Source organism: Malaclemys terrapin, chromosome 3 (genome assembly GCF_027887155.1).
Source record: "Malaclemys terrapin pileata isolate rMalTer1 chromosome 3, rMalTer1.hap1, whole genome shotgun sequence".
NCBI lineage: Eukaryota > Metazoa > Chordata > Testudines > Emydidae > Malaclemys > Malaclemys terrapin.
The window spans coordinates 46,402,153-46,425,000 of NC_071507.1; the positions used below are offsets into that span (position 1 = coordinate 46,402,153).

Consider the following 22,848-nt stretch of genomic DNA (forward strand, 5'->3'; position numbering starts at 1 on the left):
ATTATAAAATTGGAAGGTATTTCTGATCTTTTTGCACTCATGTGTTATGACATATTTAGTTTGTAAATAATAGCAGAAACACACATAAGTGTTTGCAGTACAGACAATACAGACAAAGGCATACATAAAGTTAAAGCCAAGGGCAAAAGATGAGATCCTGAATTGAGTTATCATCAAACAAGCTTTGACTGTATCTGTATGTGTGACAGAAAAATAGCAAGCTTAATTTCACCCAATGATTACCTTATTCAGAGACAAATATAGAATTCAAGGAAAATGTAGAAATGATTAACAGCAAACAGAAATTCCTTTTAAATATTGGGAGAGTAAATCCATTCTGCTGACCATTTCTGAACGCTTAGATATTAGATTTTAGTTATTTAAAAGATAATGTTGTTGTTTCTGCAAAAGAAACATCGCTAACAGGCCCTCCATGCCCAGAAGTGTAATAAAATCACACCAACAATAACATACATGCAGGAGGCTGTTTTATGGTTGGTGTAATTTTGATAAATGTTTTGGCACTGTATGTCCATTAGTTATAGCCTCTCCTTTGGAAAATGTTAGTTTCCACCATGGTTCTTTTAAAGAAAAAATTACCATGTATGTCACTACGTGGCTGCCTCTGGAATCTGCCAGCCTGGCACTATTATTACTGTTGAGAAGTTTGTCCATGAGTGGGGGAGAGAGGGAGAGGAGATGCAGATTGCAAACAGACAGGAGGCACAGACACACACACACACACCCCTTTTAAGATGGTTTATTAATTCTTATTGTCATGATGTGTGACTGTTTCTCTCACAGTTACCTTAGATTCCATTATCAGTGTCAAATGGTTCTTTTCCACATTCATTCCCCTCCCCTTACCGAACAGTAAGTTTGATGATTTTCATTCTCCCACGTACCTTAATTTAGCTGCCTTACATTTATATTGCCTCTTATTCAGTAATATCACAAACTGATGACCAATAACCGGTACATGCAGCCAGCTAAACATGAGAGGTTTTTTTTTAGTAGCTCAGCTGGCCATAACTCTAATAGCAAAAATGACCATCACTAGCAAAGAAATTAGGAAGATCTTATAACTATATTTTAATTTTTCTAATGCTCCTTATTCTGAAATGAAGGAACATATCCTCAAATTATATTTTTCACTGTGGCTACAAGTAGTTGTGACTTAAGAAAAACAAATACAGTACAGTACCTTGGACTGAGAACGTGTATTATGGGTGCTGACAGCTCATTTGGCTCATCTTCCACAGTTGTAATTTGGGTTTTATTGCTTTTCACACAAGCGTACGCTGTGCAGACTTCAACCTTGGTGCAAAAGAATGATACTTGTAAAAATCCAGTTGCAGAAATTAATTAACACTGTTACTTGTTTAGCCTTCCTGCCCCCCTTAAAGTAGTTTTTCCTCCCGATCACTGAATTCTACATAACCAGGAAAATTTAATTTTAAGATAAGTGCTCAGATATTGTGCTCTTTTATTGTCCTGGGTATGACTATATTTATATATCTGGTGCTAACTTCTGCTCTCAGTTACACAGGAGTCAATACAGTTACTGCAGGTTTGTATTGATGTTTGTAATAGTAGACTCTGGCACATCATGTTGAGAAACAGTATGGACTAGGAGATCAAAAACTTCTAAATTCTCATTTTGACTCTCATCTCTTGCCTGGCCTAAAACAAGTCACTTTGCCTTCCAGTGTCTATCAGGTTCTTCTCTGTAAAACGTGGGCAATTTTACCTCATAAGGATGTTTATTTTATGTTTGTACTGTACTTTGAAGATGAAAAATCCTATACAAACAATATTTTTTGCTATTAAAAATCTCACAAGAAAATAACCACCTACTCCTTCAGTTCCTGAGACGAATCTAAATAGATAGAAGAAAGATGACAAGTGAAGAATGGTAATATCACCCCTACATTAGCAACAGAGAGGTCACGCAATACACAGCAGCAGAAACAAACAAGAGCTCATACATGAAGATAAGCCGTCAGACAGACACACATCCAGATAATGTTGTTTCCAAGGTGCATGGTGGGGAGGGGGAAATGATACATCCAAAGAAGATCCCAGCTGAATAGTCTGATTTTACCTAGTAGATTGTTCTGAACGTTGGCCCAATACAAAGATTGGGAAAGCTGAAGTGCTACAGAGGAAAACAATTAATATTGCAAGCAACAGAAGGTGGCTATGGTATATTAATACTAAGAGTCCATAAGTGTGGCAGTACTCTGAATTTGCATTACCATTGACAAATGTGCTTCCAAGAAGCATTGGGAAAGTCATATGTGTATTCATGGATGGAGGTTTGCTGTTACAGAGGGGCTGGAACATAGAAATCTGTTATGGAGTGCCTGTCTGTGACGTTTATTTATGGCACGTAGTAACTGGATGCAAAATTTAGAACAGAGTATACATGACTACTACTAAGACCTTTCCATACATAACGCAACCTAAGTCTGGAATAGTCACAATTAGGAGCCAGCAAACTGCGCTTTCTAAAGTGTATCAATACAATTCACTAAATAGATAAATATTTGTTTTTCCTTGAACTTATATTCTAGGAAATGCCTACAGCATTTTGGCTTTTGATAGCTATCTGAAGAGAAGGAGTCAGAGACAGACAGAAAGAAAAAGATGTCGCTCTCAACAGCATAAGAAAGTACCATTATGATTTCATGGCTCAGTGCTGCTTCCTCCACAGAAAGAGGAGGGGAAAAAAGATGATAAAAGGATGACAAATGCAATATCATTATTTCTCTGTGCTGATATATTATGCATGCCTGATGTTTCTAAAACAATTGCAATTTTCTTTTAATGAGTAGGAGTAGACTCTTTTCCTCCTTGTAATATATATATACTGGGGCTTTGCTAATGTCATAGCATATGGAATTTAGGTGAAATCAAATGGAGTTCTGAGGGTGAAAAGAGGAAATTTGAAAATTGTATATGGCCCCAAAATTATGCTGAAAATAAATGTGTGTGTGTAAAAATATATGTCTACAAATACATATATGAACCAATCTATACTGTCTCTAATATTATAGAATAGTAATAAATAATATATATATTATTTGTGTATTAGTATTTTTTATATAAAGATACAAACATTCACGGCATGTATTCATCTCTTTATCATTGACTCATAGAAATGTAGAGAGAGAGAGAGGTCACTTCCAGCCCTGTATCCATACATACATCACAATTCTGCCCTGAACCACACATATTTTATGTAAAATTAATACAAGTTGCACAGCCTGCAAAACAAAATTGTTCTGACCTGTATATTATATATAGTGAATGGAGACAAGTCTCCTAAAAGAAAGGACCCAGGTTCGTTCATTCCAGTCTTGTACTGCTTATTATTTACATAGATAGAATACTCTGTGACAACACCATTTGGGTTTGAAGGCGATGTCCAGATGACACGTACAGCTGTACTGTTGATGATGACAACCTCTGGAGGGAACATGCCCTCAGGCTCTAGAAATAAAGGAAGAAACTGAATAAACTCCAGCTGTCTCTGTAAAAGCACTTGTTTAACCAAATGCAGATTAGTATTTAGGTTTAGCAAAGGGTTCACTGCTTATCTGCTTTCCTCTGATGAAGTTATCACAGTCTGTAGTTCTCTGTAAATTGGCTTATTATACTCTCAGTTAGAAACCATGAGAGTTGGTGGTAAAATGCTTTATACCACCAGCATAGTGTTAATCTTCAATGGTATGTGACCAGTGGGATATGATGATAAATTATTCACCCATCTGTACTGCCAACACACAGTTATTATTTTTATGCCCCCCATCCCCTCTCAAAAAAGATGCAATTTTGCTTTTCAAGCAAAAACTAACACAAAAATACACTGCGTCTGGTGGAACGTGACAAATTCTTTGATGTTCTGAGCCTTGTAAGTCAAGCAATATGAAGTAATATGCAATATTGTCATTATGTAAATGGTTTTGAATGTTGATTACCATAGGCAATGATGAAGTCTAATGCTAAAAAAAAAAAAACTTCCTTAGCGTTAAATTACACAATTATTAAAGCATGTCAGAAATAACTATGCAAAGACCTATTTTTATCCTAGGAGCCCATCTTAACCAGTTGAAAAATTGCCCTTGCGATCAATTCTATTTTATAAACAAAAGGTGCTGACCTTTGGCATCACCAAGGAAATGGAATCCTCACTTAAAGTGCTTTGCTAATGACCTGGAACACTTGCTTCTGAGATAATGATATTATAATGTTTATAATGAGACTTTATAAAGCCAAAAAGATTAGAAAGACCATTCCAAACACATTTCAGATTCACAAGTGTTTTTTTCTCTCCCCCGCCAGCCAACTGGCTTGGAAATGACTCATAGGGAAATTTTCTCAGAGGCTGAACTTGTACCTTACATTTCTGGTGACTCAGGAAAGGTCCTGCATTTGACTGTCATGTCAAAAGCACACCGCTTCACAGAGCAAATCTTTTTAAAAACCATTAATTGTTTTTAAATTTCACCATTTATTGACATGAACTCCATTCCAAATATAGTGTACATAGATCGTAGTACACAAAGGAAGATGAGAACAAACTGGGTTAATATACGCTATTAGAGCTTTGTGCTTCTGTCTCAGTGGGACATTTTATTGATCTGCCACTTGATGACAACTAGCACTTAAGCATTTTAGCGTTTTAGCCCTTTTTCCTTTTATACCGGAAATTTTTATAATGAAAGGATGACTGATCTCAACCCAAACAAAAATCAATCAATTTCATTCTCAGATTTTAAGCCAAGCTGCTTTCAGGCTGAACCAACCTCCATCTGAAGTAGTCACGTGTACCACTTCACTGTTGATGCTGTGGACGCCATTGAAAACTTGAACAAAAACCTGATACTCTGTGCTGGGATGCAAGTCGCCAATGACAGCATAGTTTACATTGGCCTGGATGCTCAGAGAATTGTTATATGTAGTGGAGTTCCAGAAGAGGATATAATATTCAACATCTCCTTGCAAATCTTGCAGTTCTGGGAAAGAAAGAAACATCAATAAATGTCTGGGAGATTAAAGGGGACACATTCAGTAGATTTCTGTTATTAAATGGAAAATACATGTTCTTATCAATGGAATTTGTTTTGCCGACTAAACAATGTTCCTTGATATCTACCCTTATTAAAAACACTACAGTATTCTTCAGAAATTGCCCCAATATAAATAGAAATAACAGTATTCTTCCATACTTGCCCCAAACTTTCCTTGCTTGATTTTGCATCTTTACTTATACTGGTATATACTAGTATATTTCTCTGTGAATAGCCCCATCAAAATTAATAGGACTCCCTGTGGAATAAGGTACTAATTAATAGTCAGTCATTCTCAGTATATTTTCCCTCTAATTACTCTATTGTTAGAGTCTAATAGAAGGATATCAGGGCAAGTTAACTTCACGTCTTCCTAGGTACTGACAAACCAAGAGAATGATTTAAAAATGAATATTACAAAAATAAGAAACATTATAGGGAGACAGAATAGTTAATCTGCGTAGTGTAACATATTTAGCAATGAAATAAGATGATAATGCAACAAGGCTTTCTATTAATGACCCTCACTTGATGTTTAACCTTTGCATTCACAAACAGATACCTGGGACATTTTTTAAGTATGAATGAAAATAAAACCAGATTGCATTACCTACATGTAGAAGGTCAGAGGTTCAGATTACTAAGGTAATGAAACTTCAGTGAGCTGCTTCAGATCTATTACGTTTGTCAGGTTTTATAAGCATGCTTACTTCAGGCATGCAATTATAAAACAAAGAGCCTGTATTTATTGAGCATCGCCAGTCAGTCCTTACAAAATCATTTGCATGTAAGGCATGAAGTTTACCACTACTGTAATGGTAGGTCTTCATGTTAAGAGGCAGAACATAAGTGAATAAGTAGACAGACAGATTTTCACTCCTCCTGAAGGAATGTGTAAATCCTCATACAAAGGGATGAAAATATACACAAAGATAACAGAACATTGTGTACTCTTTCTTTATAGGTTTTAAAGAACCTCCACAGGCTTAAATTTTCTCTTTTTCTCCACCCCTCATTAAAATAATGTATAGTAAAAAGAAATGTGACTTCCATGTTCTTTCCGCTTCCGTTAGGGCCCTTTCAGAGACAGTGAGTGCAACAGTTGATCAGGATAAGGATTTTGTTTCCTGACAGTGCAATGCAGATCACCAGAACTGATGACAGGTTAAGATTTAATTAACGTAATAAATACTAAGTTCACTTACTTGGTTTTGACCATTCCACTTCTATAGCCGTATGATTAAGAGTTTGCACAGTGAGGCTACTCCCCTTCTCCGGAAATCCTGCTAATGTAGTAGCAATCACTTCCTCACTTGATGTATATCCTACCTCATTGTGTACTATGAGTTTATACTCATATGTTGTGTACCTAAGACATTTTTAAAATAATAATTACAAAAGAAGAAAATATGTATTTTATCACAGACATACAAAACATTTAGCATCGTCCTTCCAGCTGTGTCAAACAAAGCTTGCTTTTTCTCAAAAGCTACCTTGTTGCATTATTTCAGCATATACAAAATCTATAATAGAATCGTTGTGTGTTTGGTAGAAAGAATTGGCTAACACTAACATGCTAACAGATACAAAATACCATATTTCATTTCCTTATATTTATTATTTCTGGGGTGGTTTGACATTATTATTCAATTCAGGATGTAATTACAGCAATGGCAAAATGCCAAATTGGATCCAAATTTAATCCAATGAGGCTTCACCCCCCCCCCCCTTTTTTCGGAAATTCAATGTCAAATTCCCGAATCTCGCTTGTGATAGCTATTCTTCATACACCCGCTGTCCTGCAATAACCCTCCCAAAACATAACAAAGAAATCAGTGGGAGTTAGGCACCTAAATATCTTTGAAGATCTGGGCCAGGGGCTAGTGACTAAGATTGCAAACCCAGTTCATAATTTCCTCCAGAACTGTACTCTGACATATTCAGCATATGCATGAGGTATTGTCAGAAGCCAACTGTATATTTAATAGAGGAAATAACTATCACACCATAGTTTCTTCTGCTGTTCAAAAGATGTCAATATATATACACGTAGCATTTTGTAATCGGTTATTTGTATTATAAAAACAAGAAAACAATTAAAATCAGAAAAAGATAGGATACTCTAATCCAACCCTTGATTTTAGTAACATCACTATGAAATATACTTCTATCAACATGATAGTGGAACTTACAGTAAATACGCAATATGTGGAGGCTGCATTGGAAAAATATGAATTTCCTGTGCTCTTTTTCTCTACTGTGTCATGTTATTTAATACAGATACCAGGCCAGATTTTGAAAACACCTTGGCATTCACCAACTCTCATTTAGGCACCTAAATAAATAGCCACATTTTCAAAAGAGCTGAGCCCTCAGCAGCTCCTATTGAAAAGTAGGGGTGCAAGTGGGTGCTGACACCTTTTGAAAATCTATTTCATTTAGGTGCCCAAATGAAAGCTGAGCTATTTTGAAAATCTGACCCTAGTTGTGGTGGTGAGCACTTTTGAAAAGCTGGTGCAACATCTGCTACTATCAGTGCATTTAGGGTGACCAGATGTCCCGATTTTATAGGGACAGTCCCGATTTTGGGGGCTTTTTCTTATATAGGCACCTATTACCCCCCACCCCGTTCCGATTTTTCACACTTGCCCTCTGGTCACCCTAAGTGCATTCTAATTACTCTCTCCAATATTTCAGTCACTTGCAATGGCGACTGTGTGTGTGGGGGGGGGGGGAGGGAAAGGGCCCCATGACCCTCCCCAAAATGCTGGGGCAGGGGGCAAGGCCAGCAGCCGGGGAGATGAAGGGGCAGGGCCAGAGTTGGAAGGGAAGAGGCAGGGCCAGAGTCTCTCCTCTTCCGGCCATGGTGCCTGGTGCGGCACGCAGCTGCTGCACTCTCCCAGGCAGCCTCCGGCCACGCGGGGGGTGTGTGTGTGTGTGTGTGTGTGTGTGTCACGTGGGGAGCGGGATAGGGAGGAGTCACGTGAGGAGCGGGGCAGGGAGGAGTCACGTGGGGGGGGGGGTCATGCACTCTTTAGCTGGTGCTCCTTTGTGTCCCTCCGACTAGTTGCCTCTCATTGCCACATGTTCCATACTACTTCCTTGGAAGTTACAGTGCTCTTGTACATAAAGAGTGATGCAGGCAGAGCCCCACTATCTTTGAAGAGTCAGGGCTATAATGTTGGCTTCTTTGGTGCTATACACACTACAAATGAACCTATTGAGGGAACCTATTAAAATGCAACAGTCTTCAGATGTTTAAAACATGGCTCGGTCTTGCAGCATAGGCCAGCACATCCCTCGGCCTGTGCCGATTCCTGCAGCTCCCATTGGCCTGGAGCAGTGTACTGCGGCCAGCTGGAGCAGCGATTGGCCAAACCTGCGGACGCGGCAGGTAAACAAACCGGCCCGGACCGCCAGGGGCTTTCCCTGAACAAGCGGCGCACCGGCTTTGAGAACCACTGCCCTACACACCACCGCATGAGTAGACCTACCCAGAGAGAGGGCCAAGATGGATTTTACATCAGCTTGCCAAGATGTCTTTGTCTTAATCTTTGCTTCTCTAGGCTAATCTAATAATTTAAGATTCTGTATCTCAGGTGATTAATAAATTATCTTGTTTGGGAAAAAGCTGCCTTGTGTTGCTGCAAATATTTACTAAGTGCATGGCACACTGGAAGGGTACAACACAAACCTCCCACACGGCTCTGGCTTGGCTGGATATCCTTCAAGGAGCCATGGAGAGAAACAAGTATCTCCGCCATCTAAAGACAGTTTCAGAGTTGTAGAGGCTGCGGGCCTGCCCCAGCAGAACTGTGTAGACCGTTGGTGGCTGGCACACTAAAAGGGTCACTCCCAAGGGACTGGTTACAGGTTGGGGGATAGACCAGATCGCACGGCTCCGTGACATAAGTATAGACTACTGAGGTAGTCACCACAAAGCTGTAATTAAGTTAGAGCTAGGAATGCTTTAAATATCTGTTGCTGAGTTCGGAAATATTGAGACAATAATCAATGTTGGCAATTTAAAAAACTGATTGAAAAATAATGCTCTGACACCAAGCTTTAATCCATCCGAAACAGAACTTCTCAACCATTCCCTCAGCTTGCGCGTGATGTGCCAACACCGTGATTTACAGTGAATGTAAATGGTTTGACTGTATGAACAGATCAAAGCTCAAAATTCACTTCATATAGTCAATTTCACTTGAATTTTTACAGCAAGATACTATGTGCGAGATTCAAGAGCGACAAAATAAAAATAAACCCATGCATGTCACAATGGTTAATGCCAAGATGACAGAAAATGTTTCATTACACAATTAATATGTTCACAACATAAAGACACAAGGAACACTTTGAACTATTGAACATGCACTATACAAAATGCCAGCATTTGTTTTTTTATAGTTTTTGTAATCTCACCTGCTAAGACCCTTATCTTCATAAAACCACTGAGTTCCTGAGTAAATATTGTGCCACAGATTTAAATCTTCAGGGGGATTTGATGCAAGTGGTTGCCGGATTTTACGTCTCAGGAGCTCATATCTAACACAAAAGACAAGCAGAACACCGGGATTATCTCAACTAATGTTATTACACAAAAATCAGGGGGAGGGGGATTGTTTTTTTTTTTTAAAGCCACACATTAATTTGTTTTTACAGCTGTAAAGTTTCTCAGATAAACTTTTTAATATTTCCAGGTTTAAAACATTCAATTACCAATATACTTTGAAAATGGATAATGAAGTGTTTCATCCTGCTTTCATTTGAAAGAAAGAATCAGAGTTTTTAATGGTATGACCATTTTATTGAGTCAAATGCCTTCTCTGCATCTAGCCAGGGCTTGTGGCAGAGTTTGCAGTTTGTGAGAAGACATTTAAGATTCATTTTAGGTTATCCAAGCCTGGTCTTTTCTGAGTGAATGAGGGACAGTATATCACACATTTCAAAAGCACCCATCACTATAGTATCTGGGAGTTTAACTGGAGTAATTAATAAAACTTAATTAAGTTGTAATTTCACCAAAATGTTCTGATGACTTCATACCCAAAGAACAACTTTTGCATCAAGGGTTATCAATGTTTGGGAATCCAAAACCAAAATATAACAATTTTATTAACTAAAGCCCTGGCAAATTCTGTTCAATATAATTCAAAGACAAATCGTAAGAAACATCAACATCTTTTTGAACGTTGGATGGCGATGGAGGGTAAATCACACTCCCTGGCAGCGGCTGCTGCTGCAGACTTCTTTCTCCATCACGCCGTACTGAGCAGCTGCTTTAGTGGTGTTTCTGGTTGAGAGCAGCATGGCACACCATGAAGGAAATGAAGTTTGCAGCTGTAGCTCATGTTGAATTACTTCAGTCATCAATGGTAAAATGGTCATGTTGTTGACTTCAGAGAAATGTACATTGCTTTTCAAAGGTTTCAAATATCTTGATGCAATCGGATTCATTCAGCAGGAGTGTGCTCTAATTAAGCATTAAGAAAAGCAGGCAGGAAGCTGTGGATGCTGCTGCGGTGCAATAATACACGCCTGTAAAAGTGTGCTAGGTGTAAAGTAAACTATCGAATGCCTCAACGCATGGACGAGCCTGTGTGATGCCCTACGCCACGTGAATGAAGGATGTCGATTTCATTTATTTTATAAATGGGAAAGCATGGATTCAAGTCAATATCCAACCCTGCATGTACTCCTGTCCAGCTCCCAGGACAAGATCACACCAAAGGGGGTTCTTCCCCATCTTTCAAGGAACAGTCCTGCCTGCCTTCCTCTAATCAACCCACTTCTGTCTTGCCCCTGTTCTGAAGCTCCCAGGAATCTTGCTGCTTCTTTTCTCCTCCACTCATCCACAATCTATTTATCATATACACCACCATGAACCAAACACAAAATAATCTTCAGTTTTGAAGAATATTTCATCTCACCAAATTATAAATAGCCCCGTCTTCCCCTGTGTAGGACTAACCTGCATAGGGTACTGCATAGGCTCCCTGAGTTTATACTCTCAGAGTTTTCTCCTAATTCTTCCCCAAGTGGTGGCCTGTTCCCCTAAACCACCACTAAAAACTGGCAGCTGTTTCAGCCCACAAAACCTCCGACTCCGCTGAGATCTGCATCGATCCCAGGAGGCATAGGCAGTTCAGGGCTATATGTATTAGAGCTGGGTTTGCATTGTATCCTGCCCTCCTGCTGTTTCATTCTAGCCTCTTGGATGACAGTGCTCTGACAGCTACAATGCATTCCCCTCTTTACTGTGGTTTTCAGCTGGATTTCCACAGTGCAGAGGTAGAACCTGTACAAATTAATGCTGACTCAGACAGCAATAACTCAAAATAGTTTGCCCCGCTGGTTGAGTGCCTGAGAATATAGGAAAATTCTGCTTGCCCTGCAGCCACACCATGGAGCCTGAATCTCAGTGAGGGACTTCCACAGGGTCTGAAAAAAGTGGGAGAGCATGCCACAAAGCTGACAATTCTCTGGGCTGGATCTAGGTAAGCCGAGGATTGCCTCTGGTCCCATTTGTGAATTAAACGCTGAAGTATATTTACCCCATGGATCAACAGAGGCATGGAATTCCATTTCCTGAGTGTGCACATTTCCAGAAGTCCTGCGATGTGTCATTCGATGTCACCCACCCTTAAGTTACATATTGCTATACCTTACCTCAAGTGTGGTCCATTGGGCCTAGAGGGCAGTTGCCAGGAAATAGCAATAAATGATTCACTTATTGGAGTCACAGACAAGGGGCTAATGCCCTGAGGAACTGTTGGCTGGGTAGTCACATGTGTAGGTAAACTCTCTGTGCAGCCTCCCAGGAAGCCGTTGCCTCCAGAACAAGCTAGTATAGTGACTGAGTAATTTGTGAAAGGGATCAGGTTCGTCACCACATGGTTTTGCATTGATGAAATGTTGCTGGTGATGGTAATTCGAGGATCAGGCATGCGGATCTCATAGCTAAGCATTTCTCCATTCGGTATGAGAGGAGGTTGCCAAGAGACCTGAGAAAATAAAGGCGTTCTTAGAATTTGACCTACTGACACTGGCAACACAGAAATAACATAATTAAAATGGGCACAACGGTGACAATAAGATGTTCTTTCTTCCTTTAGAGAGAAAAATCGGGGACTCAAGAGACTTGGGTTCAGTTCCCAGTTTGGCTGCAGACTTCACATGTGACTGTAGGCCAGTCACTTGGGGTAGATTTTCAAAGGCATGAACTGCAGATAGGCACCTACTGTCCATTAAATTTCAAAGGGACAGTAGGTGTTTATATGCCATTTTTGCTTTTAAAAATCTACTCTTTAATCACTCTGTAGCTTAAATCAGCTCCCATCTGTCAAATGGGATAATACTTCCCTACCTCATAGGATTGGTGTGAATAAATATAGGGAAGACTGCAAGATGCTCAGATACTACTGTAATTCGGTCTTAATTACTGTATATACATACACACACACACACACACACACTCACTCCCTCTCACTCTTGTATTGTAATGTACTGGGTGGTATATATGTGTATCATATTCTGCTATTATATGTTGTTATCAGTAAAAGCTCATCGTTTTGCCTATCAGGGCATGCTAAGAAAACATCCATCCATACCATTAATATGTTTTTATTTTTCAGTAATAAGTTACAATAATATGTATTGTTACTATATGTATATGTTGCTTTGCATCTTACATCTATTGCTTTACGTATAAATCGGTCTTTCCAAGACAACAAATTTAAACAAAACCCTATTTTTCTTGCAGTCTTACTCAACTTTCAGTGTGAATAATTTTTATGTTTGCCTGATTAATTAGTACCTTGATATAGGCTTGTCCGTATCCAGTCTGCAGGTCTGATCCATCTCCCGTTGAGTAGCTGACTCCAATGGGAGCTAGATCGTGCTGTGAGTTCACAGATGTGTCAACCAGATAGGGATAATACATACAATGGGCCCTAGGTCCAGATTAAATCCTCTTTGTGCCACTGCAACAGTACAAAGTGGACTTAAAGCTGCCCTCAAGAGAAAACTGTAGATTCCCCTGTTAGGATTCTCCCAGTGGTGTGAAGTTGGCCTGGCTGGCTCAGCACTATCATCTCCTTCTACACCGGGACCCTCAAGGTGTAAACTAGACTAGCTCTGTGACTATTCTAGCTTGTGCCAGAAGCCAATTCAACCCAGTGCAGCTCCGGAATAGGGGGAGGCAGAAAAGTGGCTTAGTGCCTCCATTGCCTTTCCTTCACCCATACTTGGCAAAGCTAAGTCCTGAGCCTTAGAAAATATGAATGGAGAACAGCCAGCTCAAGCTGTGTGTGTTACAAAATAAACAAACAAAATAATATTGTTTTATAATACAATCATAGGAAAATATTTTAGTGGAGGTGCTGATCAATTGAGCAACCTGTTCCCTACTTCTTTCCAGTCTCAAAACTGAGTCCCTCTAAAATGGTGACTCCACATACTAACACATGCCCCGAGTACAAAGGAGCTGGATTCATAGCGGGTTTTTGAAAGGATCTGGAATACCACCAGGGAGTAACTAATGTTAGATCTTAAGAACAGGAGGAACGCTTGAGCCTTGATACTTGCAAGGATCTTGGCAGCAGAATTCTGAAGACAGCTGAAGATCTTTGATAACAAATTCTGGAATATTATTAAACACAGAATTATAAACAGGGCAGTCTTGATTTATGAGAACACAAACAAGCTTACCCATGTCAACAAAGAAAAGGTTTTACTCTGGCTAGGTTTCAAGTGTGCTATTCAGATTTCTGTCATTCCTTACATATGATTAAGGAAATGAAGACAACATCACAAGGAAAACAATGCTAGCAGGTAGCAGAAGGTAGAAGAAGATTTTGCATCTTTCCTTGTTCATCTACTAGAAAGATATATTACTATCACCCTCCTTTATGCAAAAGAGCAAAATCTCTTTTTGGAGGAGCTGATGTACTTTCTCCCTGTGTTTAAAAAGTATAGGAGAATGGGTAATATAAAGCTTGCAGGTTTCATTTTAAAATGTAGATAGAAAACAGCCAGGCTAGTGTATTTTGTGCTGTAATTTCCCAGATCCAGGAAGGAACATTTCTTCCCACCTCATTGTGCATGAACAATACAGCACAGCTGACCCGATGCATTGTGAATGTGTGAGGAGGGAGCCACTTTCCATGGGAGACTCATATTTGTCATGGAAGGAGGCAGCATACTAGACTCAGTGGCCCACTGGTCTGACCCACTTTGGAAAATCATGTTTCCACAGCCATACTTATATTTTGTAACTAATATAGGGCCCAGTCCTGAAGTTTGGATTTCACTTTGAGTTCTGCCTAAATAAGGACTGAGCAAGACCTTAGTTCAAATGTTTTATTTTGAATCATTAGCACAGTTAAACCTTAACTGTCATAAGTGATCTCTCAAAGGACTGACTAGTCTGGGCTGTTTAATGGAAGAGGACTTCTAACAGAAGTACTGTATGCGATATATTTGGGGGCACTTTGAGGATTACCCTCAAAGTTGCCTCAAAATGTTCAACTTGTACAGATTTTGCTTATTTCCTGAGATGATTTATGAGTCAGTGACCAAGTCCTGGGCAGTCTGGCCTATCAGTTAAAGCTGAATCCAGATGAGGCGGGTCCTGGAGCAAAGTCAAAGGTTGTAGCTGGGAGACAGAGACCAAAGCTAAGCTGAAGGGTTACCCGGAGTTGCAGTCAGAAGGCCTAGTAGAGGATCAGAGTTGGGAGTCAGAAACCAAAGCCTAAGCTGAAGGGCTCACTGCAGTTGCAGTCACAAGATGGAGCTGAGGGTCTGAGCTGGGGACTCAGAAGTCGGGAAGGAGCTGGGGGCAGGAGCAGAAACAGGCTGGGGTGGGAGCTATGGACAGGACCAAGAGCAGCTGCAGGCACTGAGCAGCCACTGGACTGCTGCTGCTTTGAGCCTGAGTATCAGCCTGCTAACTCCTTCAGCCAATCAGATGGCGCAATCAATCCAATAGCTTCGATCAGGGCCAGCTGTGCTCAGTGGGTTACCAGGAGACTGGCTCTGGGGCAGGCAAGGCTCCTGCTAGTGTGTCACCGCTGAACTTTGGATACTTAAGTTCTTTAGCAGCATACAATAAAATTCATTAAATAAAACGTACAGCGCTATGTAACACCATCGAGGGGGATGGGAAGTTATCAGCACATGCAGTACCACTGCTGTCCTCTGACTCTTCAGCATCTGAATCTCACACTGACAGTGTGCTATATATTGATACTTGAAAGGACTCTGATATTATTCTGTATTATGTGTTGGGCACTGACGCTGTGCTGGGGGCTGTACAATACATGAATGAGATTGTGTCCCTGCCTAAATTACAGTAGGTATTTTATCTTGTAATGCAAATTGCATAGAGAATGAAACATTGCAAACCAGGCACAATGATGTTAGTACTCAGCAGCATGAAAAACAAAAGTAGAGTCCATGTCTCACTTGGCATGGTTCCCTCTGAACTTTGTGGACTCAGTGTTTTATTTATTGCTAGGGTTGTTGGTCTATCTAAAATCAAGATGGAATAGCAAGGGGTGATTTAAACTTGAGATGATGCTCAGATGTATCAGGGAGCTGACCTGCCTTGAACTTCAGATGTCACCTGGAAAGAAGGATGGAGCAGGATATACAATCCAATGCCACTTCAGGCAAACTTTTCTGTCATAAAAAGTGGTAGCCTATACACTTCAATGACAAGTCAAGGACAAGGTCAAGTGACTGATTGGCCTATGCAATGTAAATAAAGATGGCAGAGCCAGCCTGGTTTAAATTCATTGCGACACAACTGGACCTTCTCTCCTCTTTATCCTGAATCTGCCAGATTTGAGGTCAGAACTTGGCAGTGCATGAAACCAGAGGGGCTCATGAGACAGTCTCTGTTGGAAACAGTAGCAGTTTGTTCATTGATCTGAAGCTCGACATTGAGACCATGAAAAAGGGTGCAGATGAGGAAGCCAGAACAAGGTAACTATTGGGAGAGATTAACTGATTCAATGTAATGACACTGGAAGCTGTCATTTAAAGATCAAAGCACCATATTTTCTCCACCACAAAATTTAAAGAGACCGAAATTAGCCACTTTCTCCCCATTAATCATAACTTCAGAAAGCTTTTCTTTTTGACAGCAGTCCGAACATTTCAATTTAATTCTGAAAAAAGTTTCAAAATAAGTACTCAACCACATTTTTTGCTTTACACTAGTCTCACTCTCATTGATGAGCATGGCCATAACGGATACACTATTGAGAGCTTTACACTGTAAGCCCCAAAGTAAATTAGAAAGGTTAAGTTATTATCCTTATTTTATAGATGAATCAACCAAATCAAAAAGAGATTGAGTGTTTTACCCAATATCACATAGTAAGACATAGGCAAATAGAACCCAGCTTCTGCTCCTGTGTTCTAGCCACTGGATTATGTTACCTCCCCAAAACAAATATGGCCAGGAAGTCTACTTCACTGTAGATTATTGCCTGTTTTAAAAGAAAACTAAACTGGGATTGTGTCAGAAGTTGGAATAGATCCTGATTCCTGATAGAGGCCAAGAGTGAGAATACAGGACATTCAGTAACCTGCATCTCTCTCTGGTAATTAGCAAAAGTTGCAAAGACAGAACAACACTCTGAAGTTCTTATTTGTTTGAAATTACTCTATTGCTCGGGTTCAATGATCCAGCTCTACTATTCCACTTCCAATAATATGATTAAAGAAGAGAAATGGATTGCTGTGATGGAAAGATGTATTTAGTTCAGAGGGGCTAATCAGCCAGTCCATAAACCTACTCCAATAAAATCCATTATATTTCTATATGTACAGAGACAGAGCCGTACTTTAAAAAAAAAAAAAACCCAACTATTTAATTGTCACATTTTTATGTAATTCCTGCAATTCTCATGCATGCTCAATTTCCATCCACGTCAATCAGAGTTACAAATACAAGAGGGCAGCAGGATCAAGCCTGCAACCATCAGTTGCTAGTAGAAATGGTTTGAGAAGCACTTGCACTGAATACTGGGTAAATGGAAATAACATTTCTGTATGAGCCTATGCAACTATTGCAGAACCTGAAACTTCTTCATTGATATTGTTCAATGCATGGGGATATGCTGATGAGGTTCTGATTAGTTTTTCCAAGTCACTCCACTGCATGGCATGGCACAAATCAGCAAGCTGTGCAGGAAATCACAACCCTGACATGCAGGAAAATCTCAGGTGTGCAGGTTAAGGCTGCTCCTAGGGGTGTTGCAGTAGCTCAACTTGCTCAAGCAGCACTTATATGGCAAATAAACCAAGGTCTCACTGACCTTAGCAACATTACAAGGCAATCTTCACACAAGGATTGATTGCTCTTTAACAGTTTCCCCAAAGCACAGGGCACACCTGTGTAAAACTGGAAAAGAGCTATAGGTTCCTCCCGCCCCTCCCCCCCAAGATGAAGTCTGTAGGTCTTCTGGTTGCATCTCCTTTTAACCCAGTAATACACAAGGGTAGATACCAGGTGATTAGTGCTCTCCTTAGCCCAGTGGTGCTCCGTAGAGACCTTTGCAGCCATTTGCAGTGGTAGACCGGGTCTTAAGAGGGATGGGGGGTGGGGCCATGACAGGTTTTATCTAGCACAAAGTGATCTGAGAAGTAAAACACTGGAGAATCACTGCAGTGGCAGATATTGGTGCTATGTAACTTTAATATTTTCAGATAATTGCATTATTCGGATCTTACCCCTGTGAGAATCTGGAGTGTAGGCTGCTGGCCTGTCTCCCCTGCCTAGCAAGGACGAACGCCATGCCCTAAAGTGTTCACACCCTTTCTTCAGAGCACAGTTTTATTCTTCAAAACACAAAACTCACAAAGTAGCACTAACAAAAAGTTATCCCAAAGCAGGCTGCAGGGACCCAGAAGACTCCCCCCTTAGGTCTCTTTTCCACTGCTCCATGGCCAGCCACAGGAGCCAGCTTTCTTCCTGTAATCCTTTCAATGGACCTCTCTTAGCCCTTTACAGCAATGGCCCCAGCAAGGGAGGGACGGTGGGGGTCTCAGAGCCAAGGACCAGGCTGATCGGGCACGTAATGCCCCACAATGCAATTGCAACTCCATGATATGTGGATATGGAAAATATCTTTTCTTTCGCTTATCTTGGCCAGCTGTAACTGGACCAACTCTATAATTGGTCTAATTGTACTTCTGAATAGCAACCATTTGATTTAATTGAGATCCTCATTTTCAGGTCTTTTACTAATAGCCTGTTTGTAGGTTAAGAGTCCTGACCACTAAATTTCCTGCTTCTCATGTCCAAGTGAAGAGTGGAGTTGGGGTAACAATTAGGATGATTGTTTCTCTTTTTGTTTAATTGTATGCCTGCAACTTAGTAGTCAGCCTTGAGAAAGCGAGCATTTAAAACATGTGTCACACTATGTAGTAAAGAAGGGTCATCCTGCTGCAAGGGAAAGATGGAGATTGCTTCCTCGATGGCAGGCCCAGTGCGCTCACTATTCAGTCTCAACTGGAGGGCATCAGCCTTCTTAGTTGCAGCTCCTTCTAGTGTGCAGAAAAGGGTGGCAGTGGGGCTGTGAGAGAGGAGACAGAACTCTGAGGAAAATAATGAACAAGGACTATAAGATGAATTAAGACAGATTACATCCTTCCTTCCTTCAGAGCAGCTACAGGGAAATACTTGGGGTAAGCTCTGCAAGGGGGAGGGGGGCAAAATGAACCACTGTCAGATGCTAAAGGGCCATCACTACCAAAGGAGGAAATGTATTTTTAGCAGTTACTATACACAGAATATAGAAAAAAAGATGATAGATGACATCAGAATAGTTTATTGTTCTCCTCATTCTGCATTTGGCATCTGAGATCTAATCTGAATGTAAGGAAATGTATATATCAGGGGTCGGCAACCTCTACCGACGCGGCAGGTAAACAAACTGTCCTGGCCGGTGCCTACCTTGGCGAGCTATGTGGCCAGAGGTTGCCGACCCCTGGTGTGTGTATATATATATATATATATATATATATATATATATATATATATATATATATATATATATATATATGTTGTGGATTTTATCTTGAAGGGCCATCCTGATGACAAAAATATTTCAAGGCCATATTGTCAACTATGCTGTAAGACAAGAATTTCACCCTATCTCAGCCCAGAAAAATGTAGCATTATTCCTTCCCTTTGACATAACGGACCAGGCAAAGTAGAGGGTCCAGGCCACCTTTTAGATTGAGCCAGAAAGCTCTCCAAGATGGCGGCTACAGCGGTGGAAAATGGTTGCAACTTCTCTGTGAGCAGACCTGCAGGTGGCATTGGTACAGGAGGGAGTACGTTCAGGATACCCAGGCATCTACTTATCCAGTACATTGCCACAGAGGCCTCTACTTGCAGGTCTCCTGTGGATCTTCTGGTGGGGATTAAAACTGTCCTCCCTAGTTGTAAACCCCAAGTTAGGGCAGTAGTAGAAACAGCACCTGCCTACTGCAAGTTAGATGGGTGAAGTCTAGTGTAAGAAAGCATCTTTTAACAAAAATGGTGAATCTAGTTCAATGTGTCCAGTCTCTTAATTCTTTATCTACACTGAGTACTCACTTAAACAATTATTCACTATGTAAACTAGCCTTTTCTCAAATTGATCAACCTAAATATACTCTGCAATGTCATACCAGCGTGAAGTGTGAGAATGAGGCATGCAGCACTTGCAACCGTCACAAGAAAATAACCAATTTCTTTTCTACTTCTGTAAATCAGGGTATAGCAAATCTTGTGTAACAGGAATAATGTTCACGGCATTGGAATACACTAAATAAACGACTTTTGCAGTTGCTGCATATCTCCACGTCACTTTGGCATTTAATCAGCCACAAAAGCAGTTTATTGCTCAGTATACTCTGCTGCCATGAACATTATCAATTCAGCAAATATTAAAGAATATCATGCAGGTGTCACAGAAATGAGTGGTTTAAAAATTATCAGCAATGTTACACTTTTTTCTGCAGAAACGAAAGCAAGCTGAAAGGTATTGGGAGACACCAGGCCATTCTGATTAAAATTACTATAAAAAGGACCACATACTGCTAGGGTGATCAGACAGCAACTGTGAAAATTCGGGACAGGAAGTAGGGGGTAATAGGAGCCTATATAAGAAAAAGACCCAAAAATCAGGACTGTCCCTATAAAATCAGGACATCTGGTCACCCTACATACAGCATCAGAAGCGTTTATACCGAGACAGTGGATGCTGTGCTGACATTTTTTCTCCTTGTAGAGTGAGGGCTTATGTCTAAGAAAATAAGCTGTATACTCCAGTGAGTACTCTTGCCACAGCGCTTTGAATTCTTCACATCACAAAATCATTTATATTGATTTTATGACTAAATAAAGGAATGGAAATATGTTTCTCTTCATAATAAATTCTCTCTTTTTCCAGTTTAAGTAAATATTTGCGCTCATGGTTTAGGGATTGGTTGCACTGACAACTAAAAGCCTCTATTGATTCACATCCCTGGCTTGGTGAAAGAGCCTCTCAATATAACCTTTCCCACAGTGCCCTTCCACAATCCCTTCAGCTCTATCCTGGAAGGACAGCTCTCTCTAGGGCAAGAGGTAATTAAAGTCTCACACTGGTTCACTCCTGAAGAGATTGCATATTTTCCACTCTTCATGAAAGAATTGCCACTGTAGATATTTAATATGACAAGAGTCTTGTGCAGCACAAGCATGTTTTGAGCACTAAGCAGGTGCTGTATTCATGAAGGTTTTGTGACTCAGTTTACAGAGCCACCTCACTGTGACTAACAGGAATTTAAACATTACCAATATAAAGTCATCTGAGCCAGATTCATCCTACCTCTTTTCAGAACAAATTTCAATTATTGAGGGACAAGTCCTGAAGCAACCTCCATGCCTGTGCACCTGGCAGTGAAAATGGTGTGAGGATATGTAAGGGGTGCAGAGGTCAACTTCATGCCAAAGTGCAGGTGGAAGATCAACTACTCCTTTGTTTTTTCTCCTTCTTCCCCCTCCATATGGAAATGATGTGGCCTCAGTGCTACAGTAATGGCCATGGAGTGGCCTCAGAACCTCACCACTCTTACATGAAAGTTCTATAGAATTTAACAGGCAGAGCTTCTGGTGTGCTGGCCCCACTGGGGGTGGGAAAGGGCAGAACTACATCTCTGCCTCCTCCTCCCCACCCACATTCAGGCAATTTGCTTCTCTAAAGGGGAGCAAAGAGCAAGAAGTCCTTGGGTATCTTAGACAGCAATCCCATGGTAACTTTGGATGTCTGACTTTGACAACTGTAGGCTTATAAACTGTATAGCTTCAGTCCACCTCTAACCAATTACAGATATGTGTTAAAATGCTAAATAATAGCAGAAATGAGTAGCTATTAAATGTAGTCTTTTATTTCAGTTGGTGCAGGATTTGGCCTTAAATTAGATAGCTGGCTAGTAATGAATCTACTGTTCTTTGCGTAAGCAACATTAGCTGTGTCCAATCTCTCTTGAATTATTTACTGCAGTATGCTTTTCAAGTATCTAATTATACAATTTTGCTTCATTTCTTTTGGCGATACTGTGATAAACCCTTTCTGTCCTTAAAAGTTTTGACTGTACTCTTTAGAGAACAGAAGTAAGGTAATGTTTCAGCTAAGAAATACACCCAGTATGAATTAGCAGATTTTGAATTTCTCTGTCCTGTTGTATGTGGAAAACTTTTGTTGTTTTATCTTAACTATTCCACTTGCCTAAATTCAGCAGAATTTAATACAAAAGACGACCAGGTTCAGAGGAATTCACCACAGTACTAGTACAGAAAAAGAAAGCCTGGGACTGCTATAGCAGCAATTGGCACAAAATATGTCCAGCTCATACAGAAGGCTGTACAACATAGACCTTAAAAGGCTGAGAAAGTTAAGGAGCGACTAGGGAAACAAGAAGGTAAAAATACCCAACTGAACTGTCTAATCAGACTGCAAAATCTGATAAAGTATTCTTAGATTGAAACTGAATTATTACAGAATGAAATGCAGGATTGTGCTATCAAACTTGGTCTCAAAAGAGAATTGAGCCAACTGTTTTTTAGGAATGGTGAATCCCTGATATTTTGGATTTGAAACAGAGGAAGATCCAATTAGTAATGAATGTGTATCCTAGATCCCAAGGAAAAATCAAGTACAGGATCAAGAATAATTTGATAAGTTTTTTTTAAATTAGGATTGAGCATGTTAACACCTAATGGAAAAGAAATTCCATATGTAAAAGGAGTAAAACTTTATGACCTTGGATACAGCATCGAAGGCAAGCAGTGACTTCTTTTACTGTTATAAAGACTAAAGTCAACGTGACTGCTCATTAGGCAAGTGCTTAAATAATTTGCCGAACTAGGGCCATTGTCTGTACTGTAGATTTTACTCCATGTTATTGTTCCTGTTCCTGGCAAATCCATGAAAGGATGGTTTGATGATAACCACTGTATTCTTGATATTAATGTGGATGGTAACATGTAATGCTGTAGACATTCAAATAAAATTTAGAGAGCTCAAGTTTCATTGTTTAAAAGAGGGTAACTTACATCAAAGTTTCATATTGTGGATGAAGAATGAAAAAATTAGCACTTAAATTCATATCCTCAAACTATTTATGCTGCCTGGGTAACTCCACTTTATATTTACCTTTTGAAACAAAATACATTTTAAACAAAAATAATAATTCTAACAGATGAACTTCAGTCTTATGCAAATGT

The 22,848-nt window shown here is 40.0% G+C and overlaps 1 protein-coding gene across 1 annotated transcript in view; it reads right to left on the reverse strand.

The window, feature by feature from the left end:
• USH2A (usherin) overlaps nt 1–22,848 on the reverse strand; it is a 565,863-nt gene that overhangs the window by 154,705 nt on the left and 388,310 nt on the right. The window contains exons 41-46 of the mRNA XM_054021626.1: nt 11,748–12,082; nt 9,501–9,623; nt 6,281–6,444; nt 4,812–5,021; nt 3,293–3,495; nt 1,205–1,317 (exon numbers count right to left, since the gene is read on the reverse strand). Of these exons, the coding sequence (XP_053877601.1) occupies nt 1,205–1,317; nt 3,293–3,495; nt 4,812–5,021; nt 6,281–6,444; nt 9,501–9,623; nt 11,748–12,082 (1,148 nt within the window). The remainder of the gene's footprint in view (nt 1–1,204; nt 1,318–3,292; nt 3,496–4,811; nt 5,022–6,280; nt 6,445–9,500; nt 9,624–11,747; nt 12,083–22,848) is intronic.